General features: G+C 42.2%; 1 protein-coding gene, 1 long non-coding RNA gene and 1 pseudogene across 3 annotated transcripts in view; 1 reads left to right on the top strand and 2 right to left on the bottom strand.

The window, feature by feature from the left end:
- The window catches only part of LOC148145089 (uncharacterized), an 18,207-nt gene extending 10,206 nt beyond the window's left edge, over positions 1 to 8,001 (bottom strand). The window contains exon 1 of the long non-coding RNA XR_015750895.1: positions 6,938 to 8,001. This is a non-coding gene — a long non-coding RNA (uncharacterized LOC148145089). The remainder of the gene's footprint in view (positions 1 to 6,937) is intronic.
- LOC122562931 (hyaluronidase-like) overlaps positions 1 to 13,033 on the top strand; it is a 15,352-nt pseudogene extending 2,319 nt beyond the window's left edge. The window contains exons 2-4 of the transcript XR_015750893.1: positions 3,129 to 4,110; positions 8,021 to 8,110; positions 10,996 to 13,033. The product of XR_015750893.1 is annotated as a hyaluronidase-like (transcript). The remainder of the gene's footprint in view (positions 1 to 3,128; positions 4,111 to 8,020; positions 8,111 to 10,995) is intronic.
- LOC148145088 (uncharacterized) overlaps positions 8,127 to 19,437 on the bottom strand; it is a 25,548-nt gene continuing 14,237 nt past the window's right edge. The window contains exons 3-4 of the mRNA XM_087973509.1: positions 8,988 to 9,081; positions 8,127 to 8,192 (exon numbers count right to left, since the gene is read on the bottom strand). Coding sequence (XP_087829635.1) covers positions 8,165 to 8,192; positions 8,988 to 9,081 — 122 coding nt within the window. The 3' untranslated portion in view covers positions 8,127 to 8,164. The remainder of the gene's footprint in view (positions 8,193 to 8,987; positions 9,082 to 19,437) is intronic.

The following is a 19,437-nucleotide window of genomic DNA, read 5'->3' as shown; positions in this document are numbered from 1 at the left end:
GTGTTGGGAAAAGGAAATGTGCAGTTGTGCAGGCCCACGATGCTGTGCCAAACATGAAGCCAAATGAAATTAATCCCTTCTGCTTGCCCTTGGTCCATCTTCTTGCATTCTTTGCATATTCATGTGCATATCTAAAAGTCTCTGAAATGCCCTCATCGTATCTGCTTCCACCACCACCCCTGGCAGTGCGTTCCAGACTCCTACCACTCTCTATATAAAAAACTTGCCCCTCACATCTCCTTTGAACTTTCCCCCTCTCACCTTAAATGCATAGCCCCTCGTATTTGACATTTTAACTATGGGAAAAACATTCTGACTGTCAACTCTATCTATGTATCTCGTAATTTTATAGCTATCAAGTCTCTTCAGCCTCCACAGCTCAAGAGTTTTTTTAGCCTCTCCTTATAGCTCACAACTCTAATCCAGGAAGCATCCTGGTAAACCTCTTCTACACCCTCTCTAAAGCTTCCACACCCTTCTTGTAATGTGGCAACCAGGATTGAGCACAATACTCTAAGTGTGGCCTAACCAAAATCTTATAAAGTTGCAACATGACACCCTAATTCTTGTACTCAATTCCCTGACCAATAAAGGCAAATATGCCATATGCCTTCTTTACCATCCTATCTACTTGTGTGGTTGCTTTCAGGGAGCTATGGATTTGAACCCCAAGATCCCTCTGTACATCAATGCTGTTCAGGGTCCTGTCATTAACTGTATACTCTTCCTTAACATTTGATCTCTCACTTCTGGATAGATATAAAAACACAAAATGGAAAAAGATATCAGTGGAGTGTGGTTAACTGAAATAAAGCTTTCACTAAAAGTGCAGGCTCAAACCCTATGTAAATAGTTATCTTCCTGCTTATAACAAAAAAACCTGCATGTAGTGGACGGGATGGAAGAAAGGACAGAACTTGATGTTCTACAGAGTCATTGCCACAAGTCAAAGGTCAGTATGTCAGTAAACCTAGTAATCTGATGAAGATTGTTGAAGTGTTTTAATCTACGGCAAAGATGACAGCAGTTTCCTGAAGCACTCAGATATTGGTTTACTGATGCTTGCACTGACATTGATTATCGCACACATCATGGTTGAATCCACAAGGATGAAAGAAGAGCTGACCATCACTTCCAAACTGGAAAAGGTGAGCTCCAGGCTCTATGTGAATTCCTGTATCAAGTTGGTGTTGGACATCACCAGTCTAGTTATCTGAAGGAAATCTGGTCTCTTACTATACTCAGTATTTAATTGTGTATACCCATCAATGTTCCTGTGATGTCCCATCAAAGTCTTCATTTGAGTACCTTAGCAAACCTGTGCACACCTTCACCCTCTAACAACTTAGCACCTACACTATCTTTGACCCTGCCCCAGATAAATAGCAAGTAGCATTCATGCCCCACAAGTGACAGACAATGACCATCTCCTGCAAAAGTCCAACCATCACCCCTTGAACATTGAATGGCAGCGCAATCATTGAATCCTCAAACAACCACATCTTGGGAGTTACCATTCACCAGAAACTGAACTGGACCAGCTATGTAAACAGTGTGGCTGCAGAGCAGGTAAGAAGTTGGAAATTCTTTGGTGGATAAGTCGCCTCCTGACTCCTATGGCCTGTTCACTATCTACAAAGAATGTCGGAGTTTGATGGAGTGCTGTCTGTTTATCTGGATGGGTGCAGCTCCAAAAACACTCAAGAAGCTCAACATTATCCAGAATGAAGCAATCCACTTGTTTGGCACCCTATCTAATACCTTCAACATTCACTCCCAAGATACAATCCAACAATTCATCAAGACTCTTTCAACAGCTCCTTCCAAACCCACAACCCCTACCACCTAGAAGGATACAGTCAGCTGGTCCATGGGAATGCTGCCAGTTGCAAGTTCCTCTTGCAAGCTGCACATTATCCTTATTTGGAACTATATCGCCGTTCCTTCAGTGACACTGAGAGTCAAAGCTCTGGAACTCCCTCCCTAAAATTGCCACATGGACCGCAGTGGTTCATGAAAGCAGCTCACCTTACATTCTCAAGGGCAATTAGGAATGGCCAATAAATACTGCTTCAGCCTGTGACATCCACACCCATTACTTAAATGTCTCATCGCATACAGATCCTGCCTCTAATCTATCCTCTAAAATAGTGTTAGTACCTGAACTTTATGCTACACATTTGAAATTAAGTAACACTACGTTACCATCATCTCTTGATGCTACCCTACCCCATGCGAGGTGGCAATTCATAGCTTGCTGAAAGGAAGAAGGTACAACAGTGCCAAGAGATAGAGGATAGAGGTGGCGGGCAGTGGTAGGTGGGGAAGGGCAAAACCGAAATATATATAATATCCTTTTACAGATACAACTCAGTGTGACATAGAGATTAGGACAACTTAGGATGTGAGGAGATGGATTAGTTACACATTCAGGGATGAGGCAAGTATCAGCTAACTGGTGGGTGAGGTCACAAACAGGGATTCCACTGCAGTGCATCCAAGGTGAGGACTTTGTTGGAATTGCCTGCAGAGCTTGCTGATGTACATGGAGACCAGAACTGCAAACAGCTGAGTACCTCTTCATCAGTATATTTTGCAAATTTTTATTTCTACTATGCAACCTTTAACTTGACTGACTGGTAGACTAACAATTATATGTTAGTATATCAGACTTGGGGATGAAGATAAGAGTGGCACACTGGTTGGCATTGCTGCCTCATTGGGCCAGACACCTGGATTCGATTCCAGCCATATTGTCTGTATGGAGTTTGCCATGTCTGCATGCATTTCTGCTGGGTGCTCCAGTTTTCTCTCACAATCCAAAGATGTGCAGTTAGGTGGATTGGCCACGCTAAATTGCCTGTAGTGTCCAGGGATGTGCAGGCTAAGTAGGTCAGCTGTGCAAAATGCAGGGTTACGGGGATGGGGGGGAGGCAGTGATTGTGGGTGGGATACTCTTCACACGGTCAGTGCATACTCAGTGGGCCAAATGGCATCTATCTGCATTATATGGAATCTATGAAAGTTACTTAAGTGCAACACACCTTGCTGGATTTAAATTTTAAATAAGATTTTACGAATACATTTTCAAATGTGACAACTTTCATTTTCATCTATTATTTTCTTAGAAGCTGCAACATCTTTGCCATGAAGGACTCATTCAACCTTTTAGGGAGTTTCAGTGGTTGCGTTAATGGTTTGGCAGTTCTTTGGCACCTCTCATTCATCCCATTTTGCTTCAGCCAGCTGCAACTTAAGACTGCGCTTCCACTTAAACGAAATTTTCCATTCCTTGCAATATGGAATGCACCAACGGAGCTATGCACAAAGAAGTTTGGAGTGACTTACAATCTGAAACCTTTTCCGATGGTATCCACCACACGAAGAAGTCCGCTTCAGCAGGACATTAGGATCTTTTTCAATGGCATGGTTGGCTACTATCCTCACTATAATGAGTTGACTGGTCAAGAGTTCAATGGTGGCATCCCACAGCAGGTCAAAATGGATGAGCACTTGCAAAAGGCCGCACAGGATATTGAAGGGTTAATTCCATCCAACACGTCCAGGGGTTTAGCAATTATTGACTGGGAAAATTGGAGGCCTCTTTGGGATCGAAACTGGCACCACAAGTTCATCTACCAACACCAGTCCATTGAATTAGTCCAGCAAAGGGATCTTTCCTTAACAAGGCAAAGGGCAGCTGCTATTGCCAAGACTGAATTCGAAGACGCTGCGAAACAGTTTCTATTAAAGTCTTTGCAGCTGGGAAAGAAATTAAGACCAAATCAACTCTGGGGATATTACTTATTCCCCCATTGTTACAACTATATGCACAAGAACAAACACAGAACGTACACAGGGAGGTGTCCATCCCATGCAATATCACGGAACAATGAACTCCTCTGGCTATGGCAAGAAAGCACAGCCCTATACCCTAGTATTTATATGTCCAGAATATTCAAGTCTTCCAACAATGCAAAACTTTTTGTACAGAATCGTGTCCGAGAGGCGATGAGAGTGGCAGCATTTTCCAAGGAGAACCAATCTCTCCCTGTCTATCCCTACACCAGAGTAGTCTATCGTGATTCTCTGAATGAAACTCTCTCTGAGGTAAGAAGATAATTCATCAAACACTAATCACAAATCAGCAGCAGAATTTTAAGTGATGGGCTTATTGACTGATAGATGCTTATTCTAAACACTTGGTATTCCCATCAGAAGTTATCCAAAACTGAAGTAGTAAAGTGGTTCATGTAAACTAACAACAACTTGCCTTTATTCGGCACCTGCAATATTTAAATGGTACGTTGTGTAGTCAGACAAAGCTTAATACTGTCTCAAAGGGAGTACAAGTGCAAGAAACCAGAAACTTAGTCAAAGAGGTAGTCAGGATGTAACAATTTAAGTCATCCACAGTTTAGACTATTATTTCTGTCACATGGGTTTAAATTCCTACCACAGCGGTTTGGGGAAGGAATTTAAGTTCAATTCATTAGAGTTATAGAGTAAGAGATATAGATCCTTCAAGTCTGACTCGTCCATGCCAACCAATTATCCTAAGTTAGTCTAGACATATTTGCCAGCATTTGGCCCATATCCCTCTAAACCCTTCCTATTCATATACCCATCCAGATGCCTTTTAAATGTTGTAATTGTACCAGTCTGTACAACTTCCTCTGGCAGTTCATTCTATACAAGCATCACCCTCTGCATGAAAAAGTTGCACTTTAGGTCCCTTTTAAATCTTTTCCCTCTCACTTTAAACCCATGCCCTCTAGTTTAATGTGGAATAAATTTCTCGACGTAAATAAGAATGAATTGTTGTGATTTACTCATCACCTTCAGAGAAAGAAAAAGCTGCCATTCTTACCTGATCTAGCCTTAATGGGACACTGACTCTTAGCAAGCCCTGTGACAGGGAAGAGCTCTGTGGGTGCAGTTACCCTACATGGACTGTAGCTGTTCAAGGAGGCAACTGACATTCATCTCCAAGGTGAGATGTTGGTCTTGCCAGAGTTGACCATATGAATGAAAGAATCAGAGTTTGAGGACAGAAATTTTCAGCCATTCAATGAGTTCTTGACCATTGATTATTCATTTGTAGACGGGGCTTTCAACCTCCACTCATCTCTTACCAGGAAGTGAAATGAAAGCACTAACAACCTGGGCATCCTGATCAGGAAGAGAAAGTACTGCATGGCGCAACTAAAGTGATCTAGAGGGGTTGATACATAGGAATAGTGGTAGCAGTCCAATTCAGATATGTTAACGCAAGAACAGAATCATAAAAATCAGCATTGGTCGGCTGGGAACCAACAGCAGACCCAGACAGTTTTATAACTTGTATCATTTCCAATCTTAATGTCAACTTTCATAAATTATGGGAAAATTTCATTTGTGCTTTAAAAAGAAAATGCTTTTTAGCATTACCGCATAGTGCCCAGCTGTGTACTAAAGGAGAGTAAAGCTTAGCAGAGATATATAAAAAAGACAGTAGTAAACTGGGTGACTGACAGCACCATGGAGTGCAGTAGACAGCTAGAGATAGCCAAACTATTAGCACATAAGGGAAGTGCCAAAGGACACAGGCAGGTCATTGGCAAGTCTAAGGACTGTATTTATTGGGGCCAAATAATTTGTTCCAGAAAGTCAGGTAGTGAATAATAGAACTGGGATCCAATCCTTACCTTTTACAAGCTTTCATGTACTTGCAGAAAACAAGTCCAGTTCTGAATTCAAAGCATTAATTTTGATTTCTCTCCACAGGTGCTGCCAGATCTGCTGAGTTTCTCCAGCAATTTCTGGTTTTGCTTGGAATTGGGCAACCCTTCTGGCTCAGGTTCAAGTCCCACCTACTCAAGAGATGCATCAATCCTGGTCAGGTTGATTGAAAAAAGTAAATCTACATTGCTTTGTAGGAGCTCTTGTGGTACATTGGAAGTGTCCTGACCTCTAAGCCAGGAGCTGAAAATGTGTTACTGGAAAAGCGCAGCAGGTCAGGCACCATCCAAGGAATCGACGTTTCAGGCATGAGCCCTTCTTCAGGAATGAGGAAAGTCAGGTAGTGAATAATAGAACTGGGATCCAATCCTTACCTTTTACCAGCCTTCATGTACTTGCAGAAAACAAGTCCAGTTCTGAACTCAAAGCATTAATCAAGGCTTTCCTCATTCCTGAAGAAGGGCTCATGCCTGAAACGTCGATTCTCCTGTTCCTTGGATGCTGCCTGACCTGCTGCGCTGTTCCAGCAACACATTTTCAGCTCTGATCTCCAGCATCTGCAGTCCTCACTTTCTCCTCTAAGCCAGGGGCCCAGGTTCAAATGCCACTTGTTCCAGGGGTGTGTTATGCCATTGCTGTATGGATTGACTTGAATTACTTATTATTCCACAAGAGCACCAGGAAAGGCAGTTTTACATTGCATGCCACTCTGTGTTAGGGAAATAAAACACTCTTTGGGTATATGTTATAGGAGAAAGTTTTATTTGAATAAGCCAACTGCGCTGCTATGTACAATCAGTTTGCAATTCATTGTGACATTAATCCTTTTATCTTCACCTATTTCCTCCGAGATAATCCTCTCTGACCACCCACTTCGTTTTCAAATAAATTGTTCCTATTACCATGCTGCGGTTTGGAGTTTGAGTTTCAGTGTTGGCTGATGCTGAACTCAGCTACAAACATTATTTGATGAATTCCACTAGTCAATTGGCAAACATTATTCTGATGTGGAAACACTTAAAATTCAAAGCTGCCGTTCCAACATAACTTAATCCTTAGTTCTTAGGATTGTGTCAGTTGGACACATTTTCCAAGTGACTATTGTCAGCTGTCAGTTAGAAAAGGACAACCAAAATTAGACACTAGTAAAAAAAAATCATCAATGTTCATATTGCATTTAGCATAAACTCTTTCCTTACACCTTTGAGCATCTTACCTGACATTTCCCATATAGCAGGTTTACTCCAAACACGAAGCACTCTGGGAAAGTTATATTTTCTATTTTGTGTCTACAGTTGTATTCCCGTTGATATCCTCTGTCTTGTCTTATCTGGTTTTCCTTGACTGAACTATAACACAAGACTCCATTAAAATTCTTGGATTCTTTGAGTTCCACACTTTAATTACCCTCTTCCCCAAATTGGAAGAATTGAAATTGCAGGTTATCTGCTTTTCACTTCACATAAACAATTCTCTGACCCTTTCCAATGCACCTAATGTGCATGTTCTGCTGGAACATTGTCTTTTCGGTACCAAGCGAGTGTGGAGTTGGAAGGAATTAGGCAGCACTGAATTGAGGCGCCTCATAGCCAATCATGACATGTGTCAACAATATGTTCAGACAAATCAGGACTTCAATTCAGGAAGGGGAAGAAGAACTTGCTTTAATGTAGCAAGTTTCACAATGACCAGATGTCTCAAAGAGCTTTATTGCCAATTAAGTGACTTTGAAGTCACTGTTGTAATATAGGAAGCATGACAGCTGTATTACATGACATCCTTTGAACTTCCATAAATAATATTGTGATAATCTGATTTTAGTGATGGTATGAGAGGGACTGGATCTTTGGAATAACTCGTCTACCCATCTTAGAAGTAATATCATATAATCTTTTACACCACACGAAGAGGTAAATGGGACCTCGGTTTGATATCACCTCTAAAAGGCAGCCCCCTGACAGTGCACTGTTCCCTCAGTATTGCATTGGACTGTCAGTCTTGTTAGTGTAATCAAGCCCTGAAGAGAAACAAATTGCACAAGCATTACTATTATCACATTGGTTTAGGTCGCACATCGAAACTTATTTTGTTTTATGCAATTTGTCCAGTTGAAGTCGTCTGCAATGATTGAGGTTATCTCATACTTTTGTTATGATAAACCAATCAGATCACTATCAACTTTGCAAAACGAAAAGTCTTGTAAACTTATGTGTTTTCACCTCTCTAATCCAGAACTGTTGGCATGCTTCGTTACTTGACCTTTTCGTGTGAAGAACTAACTTACAAAATTTCTCCCCAGGACGACCTTATCAGGACAATTGGTGAAAGTGCCTCTCTGGGAGCAGCGGGGATCGTTGTGTGGGAAAGCTCAAACATAACTCAAAATCAAGTAAGCTATCTTACCAAGCTTTTCACCCCTCATGATTCACTTCGCTACAGCTGTTTAACAGAATACCCATTCTGTCATCATCCTAAAGTGAATAGAAATGTTTGATCACAATCAGCTCTGAACTCAGAAATAATCAACCAAACTCCAGCAATGATGTCACATGGCACAAAACCGGTTGAGGAAATCTGAAACTTGTAAAGTAGTCATTAAAAAAATTGATATTTCTGGTACTAAGAGTGTACCAAATATAAAACAATGGGGTCATTGAGTCTGCATTGGTTCTTTCAAAGTACATCTGTCAATTGCTGGTAACATCAAACAACATTAACCTTTACCATAGATGGGAGAGGTGATGGCCAAATGGTATAATTGCTCGATTGTTAAACCAGAGAGTCTGATAATGCTCTGGGGACCTGGATTCAAATCCTGCTATGGCGGATGGTAGAATTTGAATTCAATACAAATCTGGAATGAAGAGCCTTGGTGACTATGAATCACTGCCAATTGTTGGGGGAAAGCCCATTTAGTTCACTAATGTGCTTTAGTGGAAGGAAACTGGGCGGCACGGTGGCACAGTGGTTAGCACTACTGCCTCACAGCGCCAGAGACCTGGGTTCAATTCCCGCCTCAGGCGACTGACTGTGTGGAGTTTGCACATTCTCCCCATGTCTGCGTGGGTTTCCTCTGGATGCTCCGGTTTTCTCCCACAGTCCAAAAATGTGCAGGTAAAGTGAATTGAGCATGCTAAATTGCCCATAGTGTAAGGGGCAGGGGTAAAATGTAGGGGAATGGGTCTGGGTAGGTTGCACGTCGGTGTGGACTTGTTGGGCCGAAGGGCCTGTTCCCACGCTGTAAGTAATCTAATCTAAACCCTTACCTGGTCAGAACTACATGTAACTCCAGACCCATAGCAGTGTGATTGATTCTTAACTGCTCTCTGAATACTGGCCCAGCCAGCAAAGCCCTCATCCCTGTGAATGAATAAAAAAAAGTGAGATTAAAAGTGTGTAAGTATTTGGTTTGTAATGGACCAAAAATTATTGGGGCTTCCCAAACTAAAGGTCACAATGCGAGATTCAGGAGTTGTGAGCTGTGAGACTGCAATATCGAGTGTGGAACTCCAACACAGTACCATTTAGCTATAAGGGCCTTTTAAATCTGTGTCATGGCCTAGTCCTTAATTCTTGCTCCAAGAGAAGCCAGTGCAAAGATAGCATTTGTTTCAATCTGCCTGAAGAGATTGGCAGCACAGTGGCTCAGTGGTTAGCACTGCAACCTCACAGCACCAGGGTCACAGGTTCGCTTCCAGCCTTAGCATGAATTGACCATGCTAAATTGCCCATAGTGTTCGGTGCATTAGTCACAGGTGAATAGGTATAGGTGGGTTACTCTTGGGAGGGTCGGTGTGGACTTGTTGGGCTGAAGGGCCTGTTTCATGCTGTAGGGAATGTAATCTAACCATCATGCCTCCTGCCTACCCTTCCCCCACCTCATTGCTCTTCCCCATTCTAAGTCCCACAACTGTCCACCAACGTCTCATTTCTCTCATGTCCACCCGTCCCAAAACCCAACAGACCACCTCGCCCATCCCACATGGTGCCCCCCCCCCCCAACAACCCATGTACCATTCCCATCATCATTGCCCACTTCCCCTCTCCTCACCACCTGCCCCACTCAACTCACTTGTAACGATAATTTTCAAGCCTTGAATTGGGGTCACATTGGAAACATATTTTGGAGGTACAAGGTGAAGCACCGGCAAAGAAAATAAAATTATCTGAGAAGCACAATCATTTTCAAACCAGAATCACCAAAATAAATTCCATCTGCATATAGTAATCAGCTCAAGTCAAAAGTTGGAGTGACAGAATGGAGACCCTACTTGGAGGTTTTGGGTTAATTATTGGTGCCTGTTAATCTTTGTAGATTCTATCCACCAACGAGGTCTGATATTGTTATTGGGCTTAGATTCTAGTTCTCTCCAGCAAGATTTTTTGCATCCTCTGTAGCTTTTGGTGCCTTTCTTATTGAATACACCATCCTCAAATACACCAACAAATACTCTACTACTTGGGAGAGTGTAAATGTGGCCTGAGATGACTCCTGCTTTTAACTGTCATGGCGATGGGAATGTATAGCCACTCCTTTCCCACCCAGAACTATTGCTCCTTTCTCTTCAGGTTGTTGAAGTGTAACTTGCTGTCGGGTACATGATTTGGAGGCCTAGTGGTATTATTGCTGGGCTGTTATTCTAGAGACACAGGTTCGAATCCTGCCAGGGCAGATGGTGGAATTTGAATTCAATAAAAATCTGGAATTAAGAGTCTAACAATGACCATGAAGTTAAAAATCATACAACACCAGGTTATAGTCCAACAGGTTTATTTGGCAGCACTAGCTTTCAGAGCGCTGCTCCTTCATCAGGTGATTGTGGAGAATAAGATTGTAAGACTTATTCTCCATGATCACCTGATGAAGGAGCGATGCTCCGAAAGCTAGTGCTGCCAAATAAACCTGTTGGACTATAACCTGGTGTTGTGTGATTTTTAACTTTGTATGCCCCAATCCAACACCAGCGTCTCCAAATCACGATGACCATGAAACATTGTCGATTGACCGAAAAACCCACCTCGTTCACTAACATCATTTAGGGAAGGAAATCTGCCATCCTTACCTAGTCTGGCCTACATGTGACTTCAGACCCACAACAATGTGGTTGACTCTTAACTGCCCTCTGGGCAATTATGGATGGGCAACAAAAGCTGGCTTGGCCAGCAACGCCCCCATCCCAAGAAAGAAGTAAAAGAAAAGCTGGTGAAACTTACTGTCTCCCTTGTGCGCCTTTCACTGTGGAGACACTCACTGCACTTAACTTGTTTCCGCAGCAATCGTGCTCAATGTTGCAGAGTTTTATTGACGATGTCTTGGGTCGCTACATCTTAAATGTAACCCGTGCAGCCAGATTGTGCAGCAGGGCGTTGTGCAGCAACAAAGGAAGGTGTTTAAGAAAGAACTGGGAGTCCAGCGACTACCTCCACTTGAACCCAAGCAGCTTCAAGATACACAGAAAACGAAATGGGCAGCTTTCAGTAAAAGGCCAAGAATCCTTCAGTGACCTGTTGTACCTGGCTGAGAAATTCACCTGTCAGTGCTATGTTGGAAAAAACTGTGACTTTCAGTCCCCTGTTCGCCAACACAACTGAACTTCATGTTGATTCAGCACGAAACGCATTCTTCAAGAAACATGCTTCAACTAAAATTGTTAGTTGTCAGATTTTACATTAAATGTAGAGGGAAGGATCACTTTCACCAAATATGGCACAAAGAGGGGAGGTGAAGATTAGCTTTCTTGATCACCCTGCTGAAAAATGGGCTTATGTGAACATGACATGAAGGAAAAAAAGGGAAAAGAAAGACTTGTATTTACATAGCATTTTTCACAACCACTGGATATCTCAAAGCGCTTTACAGTCAATGACTACTCTTTGAAGTTCAATCAAATGTTGTAATGTGGGAAATGGGAGAGCTATTGTAAGATCAGCACATTCCCAGAGCAGCAATATGATAATGACCAGGACACCTCCTCTTTTATGATGTAGATACAGGGATAAATATTGGCCAGGACACTGAGGAAAACTCAATAGTGCCATGAGATCTTTTATAGAAGACAGAGGGGTGTCAGTTTAACATCTCATCCAAAAGACAGTGTGGCATTCTGTCCATATGGCACTGAACTGTCAGCATGAAATCTGTAAATCCAGAGACGCAACTAAGGCTCCGGTGACCGGGGTTCGAATCCATGCCATGGCAGATGGTGGAATTTGAATTCAATAAAAATCTGGAATTAACAATCTAATGATGACTATGACTCCATTAGTTGATTGTCAAAAATGCCCATCTGGTTCACTTAAGCACCGGAGAGGGCGATATCAGGAAGAGAGTTCTGGGATTTTGACCCCATAGTTGCAAAGGGCACACAGAATCAAACTCCATATTGAAGATTTAGAATTTCCAGGCTGATGTTAGTCAAGCTCCTGTCTTGCTTCGTTATCTGGTATAATGTAAGCAAATACACCCAATGCCTTTCACACATTTCAGCAAACTCCCTTATGAGACTGGTGTATTATGTTCTGAAGTTTCTGAATGAAAACGCTGCTTCCCTTTCTATTGTATCAATACATTCTAAGTCTTTGACGTAGGTGAGGTCCACAGTTTCCTTGCCCACCACAGCAGTGGGAATGAGAGCTTGCAAGCCAGGATCACACAGAGATTAGGGAGTTAATAAAGAAATTCCTCAGACTCCACAGTGTCTTTCAGTTATAGTCATTGCTTGCACAAATGCCCTCTTTTGGATTATCATTATTTTATTCTTAGTTGCTATTTGTCTGCAATAAATGCTAACACATACATTCCATTACGAGTTCATTAGTTAATTTATTTTTATTTATATATAAAAAAAACTTTAAGTTTAATGTTGTATAATACAAGGTTGTGCAAATATTGCAGCTTTCTATAAGCACAATGTAATCAATTTGAACTTTGTCATTTTACAAGTAAAATTGTTTATCAAATAGTTTCAAAATGCTTTTAAGTTATTGGTTTTTAAATTTTCAAAAAGGAGTTGGATAAATACATGAAATGGAAAAACTTTCAGTGTTGTGGTGAAAGAGCTGAAGTGTGGGACGACTTTCAAAATCAACTTGAGAAATCAACTGTTCAGCCATCAACATTCCACTCTTACCTACTTTTCACAAACCACCCAGAAAGACTGACTCATACATATTTTAATTTTTATGTAGTTTGGACTCACTTCTTATTCCTAATCTGTGTGTGTGTGTGTGCGTGTGTGTTGCTTTATTATGTCTTTTTATTTTTGTAATGAATAAAATTACTCTTTTGTTAACTCAAGAAAGCCAGGCTAAGTTAGGTCCTTTTAAAACATTTGATCTGGGAGAAAGGCATACCACAAGGGGGAGATCATTTTTAAATCAAGAGGAGGAAGTGAGAACTGCAGATGCTGGCAATCAGAGTCAAAAAGTTGGAAAAGCACAGCAGGTCAGGCAGCATCCGAGGAGCAGGAGAGTCAACGTTTCGGACATAAGCCCTTCATCAGGAATGTTTGGGGATGGGGTGAGCTGGGGACTGAGAGATAAATAGGAGGGGAGGGTGAGGCTGGAGGGAAGGTAACTTGGAAGGCAATAGGTAGATGCAGGTAAGGGTGATTTGTGATAGATCGGAACAGAGGGTGGAGCAGATAGATGGGAAGGAAGATGGACAGGTAGGACAGTTTATGAATGCATTGCTGACTTGGAGGGTTGGATCTGGGATGAGGATGGGGGAGGGGACATTAGGAAACTAGTGAAGTAGATTTTGATGCTGAGTGGTTGGAGGGTCTCAAGGAAGAAGATGAGCCATTCTTCCTCCAGGTATCTGGGGGCTTGAATCTGGCAGTGGAGAAGGCCCAGGACTTGCACATCCTTGGCAGAGTGGGAGGGGGGGTTGAAGTGGTTGGCCACAGAGCATTGGGATTGTTTGGTGTATGTGTCCCAGAGGTGTTCTCTGAAACATGCCTCTAGTTGGTGTCCTGTCTCCCCAGTGTAGAGGAGACCACATCGAGAGCAATGACATAGTAGATGAGGTGTTTGGATTGCAGGAAAATCTCTGCCAGATGTAGACGGATCCTTTGGGGTTTTGGATGGAAGTGAGGGGGGAGATGTGGAGACAGGTTTTACACCTCTTGTGACAGGAGTTGAGGGTGGGTTGGTGGGGGGCGTGGACCTAACGAGATAATCATAGATGGAATGGTCTCTGCGGAATGCTAATGGGGGTGAGGAGGGAAATATATCTCTAGTGATGGAGTCTGTCTGTAGGTGGCAGAAATGGCGGAGGATGATGCGTTGTTTCTGGAGACTGGTTGGGTGGAAGTTGAGGATCAGGGGGTTCTATCATTGTTGCAGTTGGAGGGGTGGGGTACAAGGGTGGAGATGCGGGAAGCTGAGGAGATACACATCCATGTAGCTGCACAAATATCTTTTAAATTTTTAAATTGTATCTACCTCCTCTGTTCCATACACGCACCACCCTCTATGAGAAAAGGTTGCCCCTTAGATCCCTTTTAAATCTTTCCTCTCTCATCTTAAACCTATGCCTCTAGTTTTGGACTCCCCTGCTCTGGAGAAGAAACTTTGGCTATTCACCCTGTGTATGCCCCTCATGATGTTATAAACCTCTATAAGGTCACCCCTCAGCCTCCAAAATTCCAGGAAAAAATGTCCCAGCCTATCCAGCCTCTCCTTATAACTCAAACCCGCCAGTCTCAGAAACATGAATGTAAATCTTTTTTATACTCTTTCCAGTTTAATAACAACAACAGCATGGACTGGTTGGAACAAAGGGTCTGTTTCCATGGTCTATGAATCTACATCAATATTGCAAGAGAAGTGAACAAATCCACATTAAATGGGGAAGATGAGGAGGTGGAGCATGTGATATCATAAATGTAGGCCCAGGAGGAGAAACATCCCTGAACCACCACACTCCACTTTGACGTGTTCATGACAGCCTGCAAAGGACTGCTAGTTACGTTTCCTGGAATTCCTAAATGTAGCCAGTCAAGGACACTCTCTACAATTTGGTGAAGGAGACCTCAAACAAAATCTGAGCCCCTTATTGGACAAGGGCTGAAAGCCAAGCATAGACTGTGGGCACCTCATTTGAGGCTAAACTAATATAGTAGGTGGGTAAAAACAATGACTGCAGAGAAACCAGAGTCTAGATTAGAGTGGTACTGGAAAAGCACAGCAGGTCAGGCAGCATCCCAGGAGCAGGAAGATCGACATTTCGGGCAAAAGCCTTCATCAGGTGCACGTAGCCCACCAATCATATCACTGAATTTCTAGGCTGCTGATCCCCCATCAGTAAACTCAATTAAACTTAAAAATCATACAACACCAAGTTATAGTCGAACAGGTTTATTTGGAAGTATTAGCTTTCGGATTGCACCGCGGTTTATTCAATATATTGTTTCAGTTTCAATGGTATTGATCTTTTTCTATAAATTCTGTATCTCATGATCCTGCTCCACAGTTTCCTGATGAAGAAGCAGTGCTCCGAAAGCTTGTACTTCCAAATAAGCCTGTTGGACTATAACCTGGTGTTATGTGATCTTTAACTCTGTCCACCCCAGTCCAACACCAACACCTCCACAGCAGTTAAACTTAACATTAACACCACAAGCAAAAGCATTTTTAGCCAGATGAGATAAGCAAACAAATCTGAAGTTTCACCCTCCACTAAAGGGGGTGACTTCTGATTTTGAGTCCATTTTCTCGTGGGATGATGTGACAGAACAAAAAAAGGAATGTCTTCAATATAACTTTTCTACCAGTTGGTGGTGATGTTGTACAATGTAAATAAGCATTGTTAAAGAGTTCATTACTAAAGTGTTACCTATGTTAAACAAACCAATAAGGTTGGTTCTAAGTTGCCCCTCTCCTCTAAAACTGAGAAGTCACTGCTCATTAAAATTTAAAATCTAATTACAATGAAATTAACCAGCAATTACTCTGATTACAGTGGAACCAGTTGTGTTCTTAGATGGGCAACATTCTAAATTGTTTAGGGCCCATCATGTCACCAGAGGCTTAATGGAAAGGCTCTATTGATGTAAGGCACAAACAGAGCTAAATAAAGTCCCAAGTCCACTTCTGTTCAGTGCTGACTTATGCTCAGCCAATGCAGCAACTGATGTGTTCTAATGCCTGGGCTGGTAATGGTTAGTGTGGAGTACTGGAAAATCAGCTTGCATCACAGTCCTGACTGTGGTCTAGTGACCATCACTGGACTGTGCATCTTTGTAGATATCAGGCAAGAAGGGTCAACTCTGAAGTGCTCCTCAGTTGCTTCACTTGCCAACCATAAACGTAGGCCCAGGAGGAGAAACACTCCACTTTGACATTTTGTGACAGTTTGCAAAGGACTGCTAGCTAAGTCTCCTGACCTTTTAGAGCCAGAATTAGAATTAGTTTATTGTCATGTGTGCTCAAGTATAGAAAAGTGTACAATGTCGCCATTCCCAACACCATCTTAGGGACAAAGGTATCTTGATACAAAATCTAACCTACAAAATAGAAAGTTAAAGAATTAAGTTAAAAGTTCATCATTACAGTCCTTCTATAGCTATGGGACTGCAGTCGCTCCACTCTCAGCTTTACCCATGAGGGCTCGCTCTCCCCCCGCTGGGTTTAGTCCCTCATTGCCAACCGCTAACCAGGCACCACCTTGCAGCCAACCGCCATCTGGTCTCGCCATCTGCTCACCAACAAATGATATCTTGTCTCACCAGCCATTTCACTGCCGACCGCCATTTTATCTCACCAGCCATTTCACTGCCAACCGCCATCTTGTCTCACCTGCCATTTCACTGAAGCTGCTTCACTGCCGACCACCATCTTCACTTACCTGCCATTTCATTGCCGACCGCCATCTTGTCTCACCAGCTGTTTCACTGCCAACTGCCATCTTGTCACTGCCAACCACCATCTTGTCTCGCCTGTCCATTTCACTGAAACCGTTACCTTGACTCACCAGCCATTTCACTGCCAACCACCATCTTGTCACCGCCGACCGCCATCTTGTCCCACCTGCCATTTCGCTGCCGATGGCCACCTTGTCTCACTGGCTGTTTCACTGCCAACTGCCATCTTGTCACTGCTGACCGCCATCTTATTTCACCTGCTATTTCACTGCCATCTGCCATTTTGTCTTACCAGCTGCTTCACTGCCAACCACCATCTTGTCACTGCCAGCCACGATCATATCTTACCATCTGCCTCGCCAATGACCACCATCCAGACTCACCAGTCAATTCATCAACAAATGACATCTGGACTTGATTGATATAGTTTGTTCTCAACATCCAAGGAACTGTAACCTAGAAAAAGGAAAAGCTATGGAGAAAACAAATAATATAGCAATGTTGACCCAGACGTGTTCTCACTATAAAACTCAGATTATAATTTCAGTTGTCTGCAAGAAGACAGACTTCCATATCTGTAGGACCATTCATCACAAATTGTACCATCAATAAACCAGTTTCAAGTAATGTATTGAAAGGAACAGATCAGCCAATTTGCACATGTCAATGTGACAGAAATAACAATGGAACAACAGATGAGAAAATAGCTTTGTCTTTAGTGTTGTTGGTTGAAGGATAAGTATTTGAGCAGGAAAAATAGGAGAACTGAGTAGCATTTCTGAAATAGATGCTGTGGGATCTTTTATATCAGTCAAGGGGAAAATGGGGTTTGAGTTTATTACTGTCCTAACTGAAAGAAGGTACAGAACATCAAATATTTTGACAGCAAGAAAGGCTCGTGTGCTGGTACTAATGGGGTTTTTCAATCAGGACAATAACATGTCTGTTATTATAATTTGGAGATACCGGTGTTGGATTGGGGTGTACCAAGTTAAAAAATCACACAACAGCAGATTATTGTCCAACAGGTTTATTTGGAAGCACTAGCTTTCAGAGTGCTGCTCCTGCATCAGGTGGTTCTGGAGTATAAGTTTGTAAGACACAGAAGTAATAGCAAAAGTTTACAGTGTGATGTAACTGAAATTATATATTGAAAAAGACATGGATTGTTTGTTAAATCTCTCATCTTTTAGAATGACCACGTTGGTTTCAGTTATTCCATGTTTATATCCCAAAACTTCTTTTTAAAGTTACATTCTCAAGTGAACTTTAACAGTGGATGCCATGTTGGCACAGATAATGCATTGAAGGTGTGAGGTCTCTATGTGAGGCTGTCTGTGCCCCAATGTTCGACTGATTCTATTTCTAAAAAAGGCATTTACAGAATCTTACATGGATTCATGCAGGTCTTGAGCAAAATAAAATGCAATTCTGCAAGTACAAATTCACTCCACAAACTTATATGCTTATCTGCGTGCATGTGGGTGTGTATGTATGTGTGTGAGGGGGTATGAGTGTCTATGAGAGATTGTGTATGTGTGTAAGTGAGAGTGTAAAGGGGTATAAGCCTGTAAGAGGGTGTGTGTGTGTGGGTGAGTGTGGAGAACACTTCAGCGGACTCATACACATACACAAACACACACACTCACAGACACTCACACACCCCCCCTCACACACATACCCATATGCACAAGCACACATATAAGTTTGTGGTGAATTTGTACTTGAAGAATTACATTTTATTTTGCTCAAAAACTGCATGAATCCATGTAAGATTCTGTAAATCCTTTTTTTAGAAATAGAATCAGTCTGAACATTGGGGCACAGACAGTATCACACTGGGCACCTCACACCTTCAATGCATTATCTGGGCTGATATGGCACCTATTATTAAAGTTCACTTGAGAATGTAACTTTAAAAAAGTTTTGGGATTTACATATGAAAGAACTGGTCATTCTAAAAGCTGGGAGACTCAACAAACAATCCAGGTCTTTTTCAATATATCATTTCATTTCCGTCACACTGTAAACTTTTGCTATACATTCTGCGTCTTACGATCTTATACTCTTATCTTATACGATCTTATACGATCTTATACCTGATGAAGGAGCAGCGCTCCAAAAGTTAGTGCTTCCAAATATATATGTTGGACTATAATCTGGTATTGTGTGATTTTTAATTCTGTTATTATAAGACAGCCATGGCTCAGTTGACAAAACTCTGACTGAGAATGAGAATGACTGTGACCTCCAGAATCTTCAGCGCAAAAATCTGATTCAGTACAGGGCCACAGTGGGAGAATGTAAATGATACATTGGACTAAGGCCCTTTCTTTAGATTCAAGCGAATGCAAAAGATTTCATAACACTAGTCTTGGCCAATATTTATCACTCTATCAACATCACTAACACAGATCATCTGGTCATTATCACGTTACTGCATGCGGGTGCTTGTTGTGAAGAATTTAGTGAAGTGATTGCATTCTAAATGTATTTCATTGCCTTTGAGACATGCTGAGCTTAAGAAGGCAGATCTGTTTTGCTGACTTGGGTGGCTCAGTGGTTAGCACTGCTGCTTCACTACGCCAGGGACCTGGGTTCAATTCCTGCCTTGGGTAACTGTCTGTGTGGAGTTTGCAGATTCTCCCTGTGTTTGTGTGGGTTCCCTCTGAGTGCTCTGGTTTCCTCCCCAATACCAAGGATGTGCATGCTAAGTGAATTGGCTGTGATAATTTGCCCATAGTCTTCAGGGATGCCTAGGCTAGGTGGATTAGTCAAGGGAAATGTAAAGTAATAGGGAATGGGTCTGGGTGGGTTGCTCTTCGGAGGGTCGGTGTGGACTTGTTGGGCC

The sequence above is a fragment of the Chiloscyllium plagiosum genome, unplaced genomic scaffold, assembly GCF_037043375.1.
Source record: "Chiloscyllium plagiosum isolate Xiang-an unplaced genomic scaffold, Cpla_swu_hap1 HiC_scaffold_26, whole genome shotgun sequence".
Lineage (NCBI taxonomy): Eukaryota > Metazoa > Chordata > Chondrichthyes > Orectolobiformes > Hemiscylliidae > Chiloscyllium > Chiloscyllium plagiosum.
The sequence above is the reverse complement of the archived record's forward strand: the minus strand, read 5'-3'. Positions and strand labels throughout refer to the sequence as shown.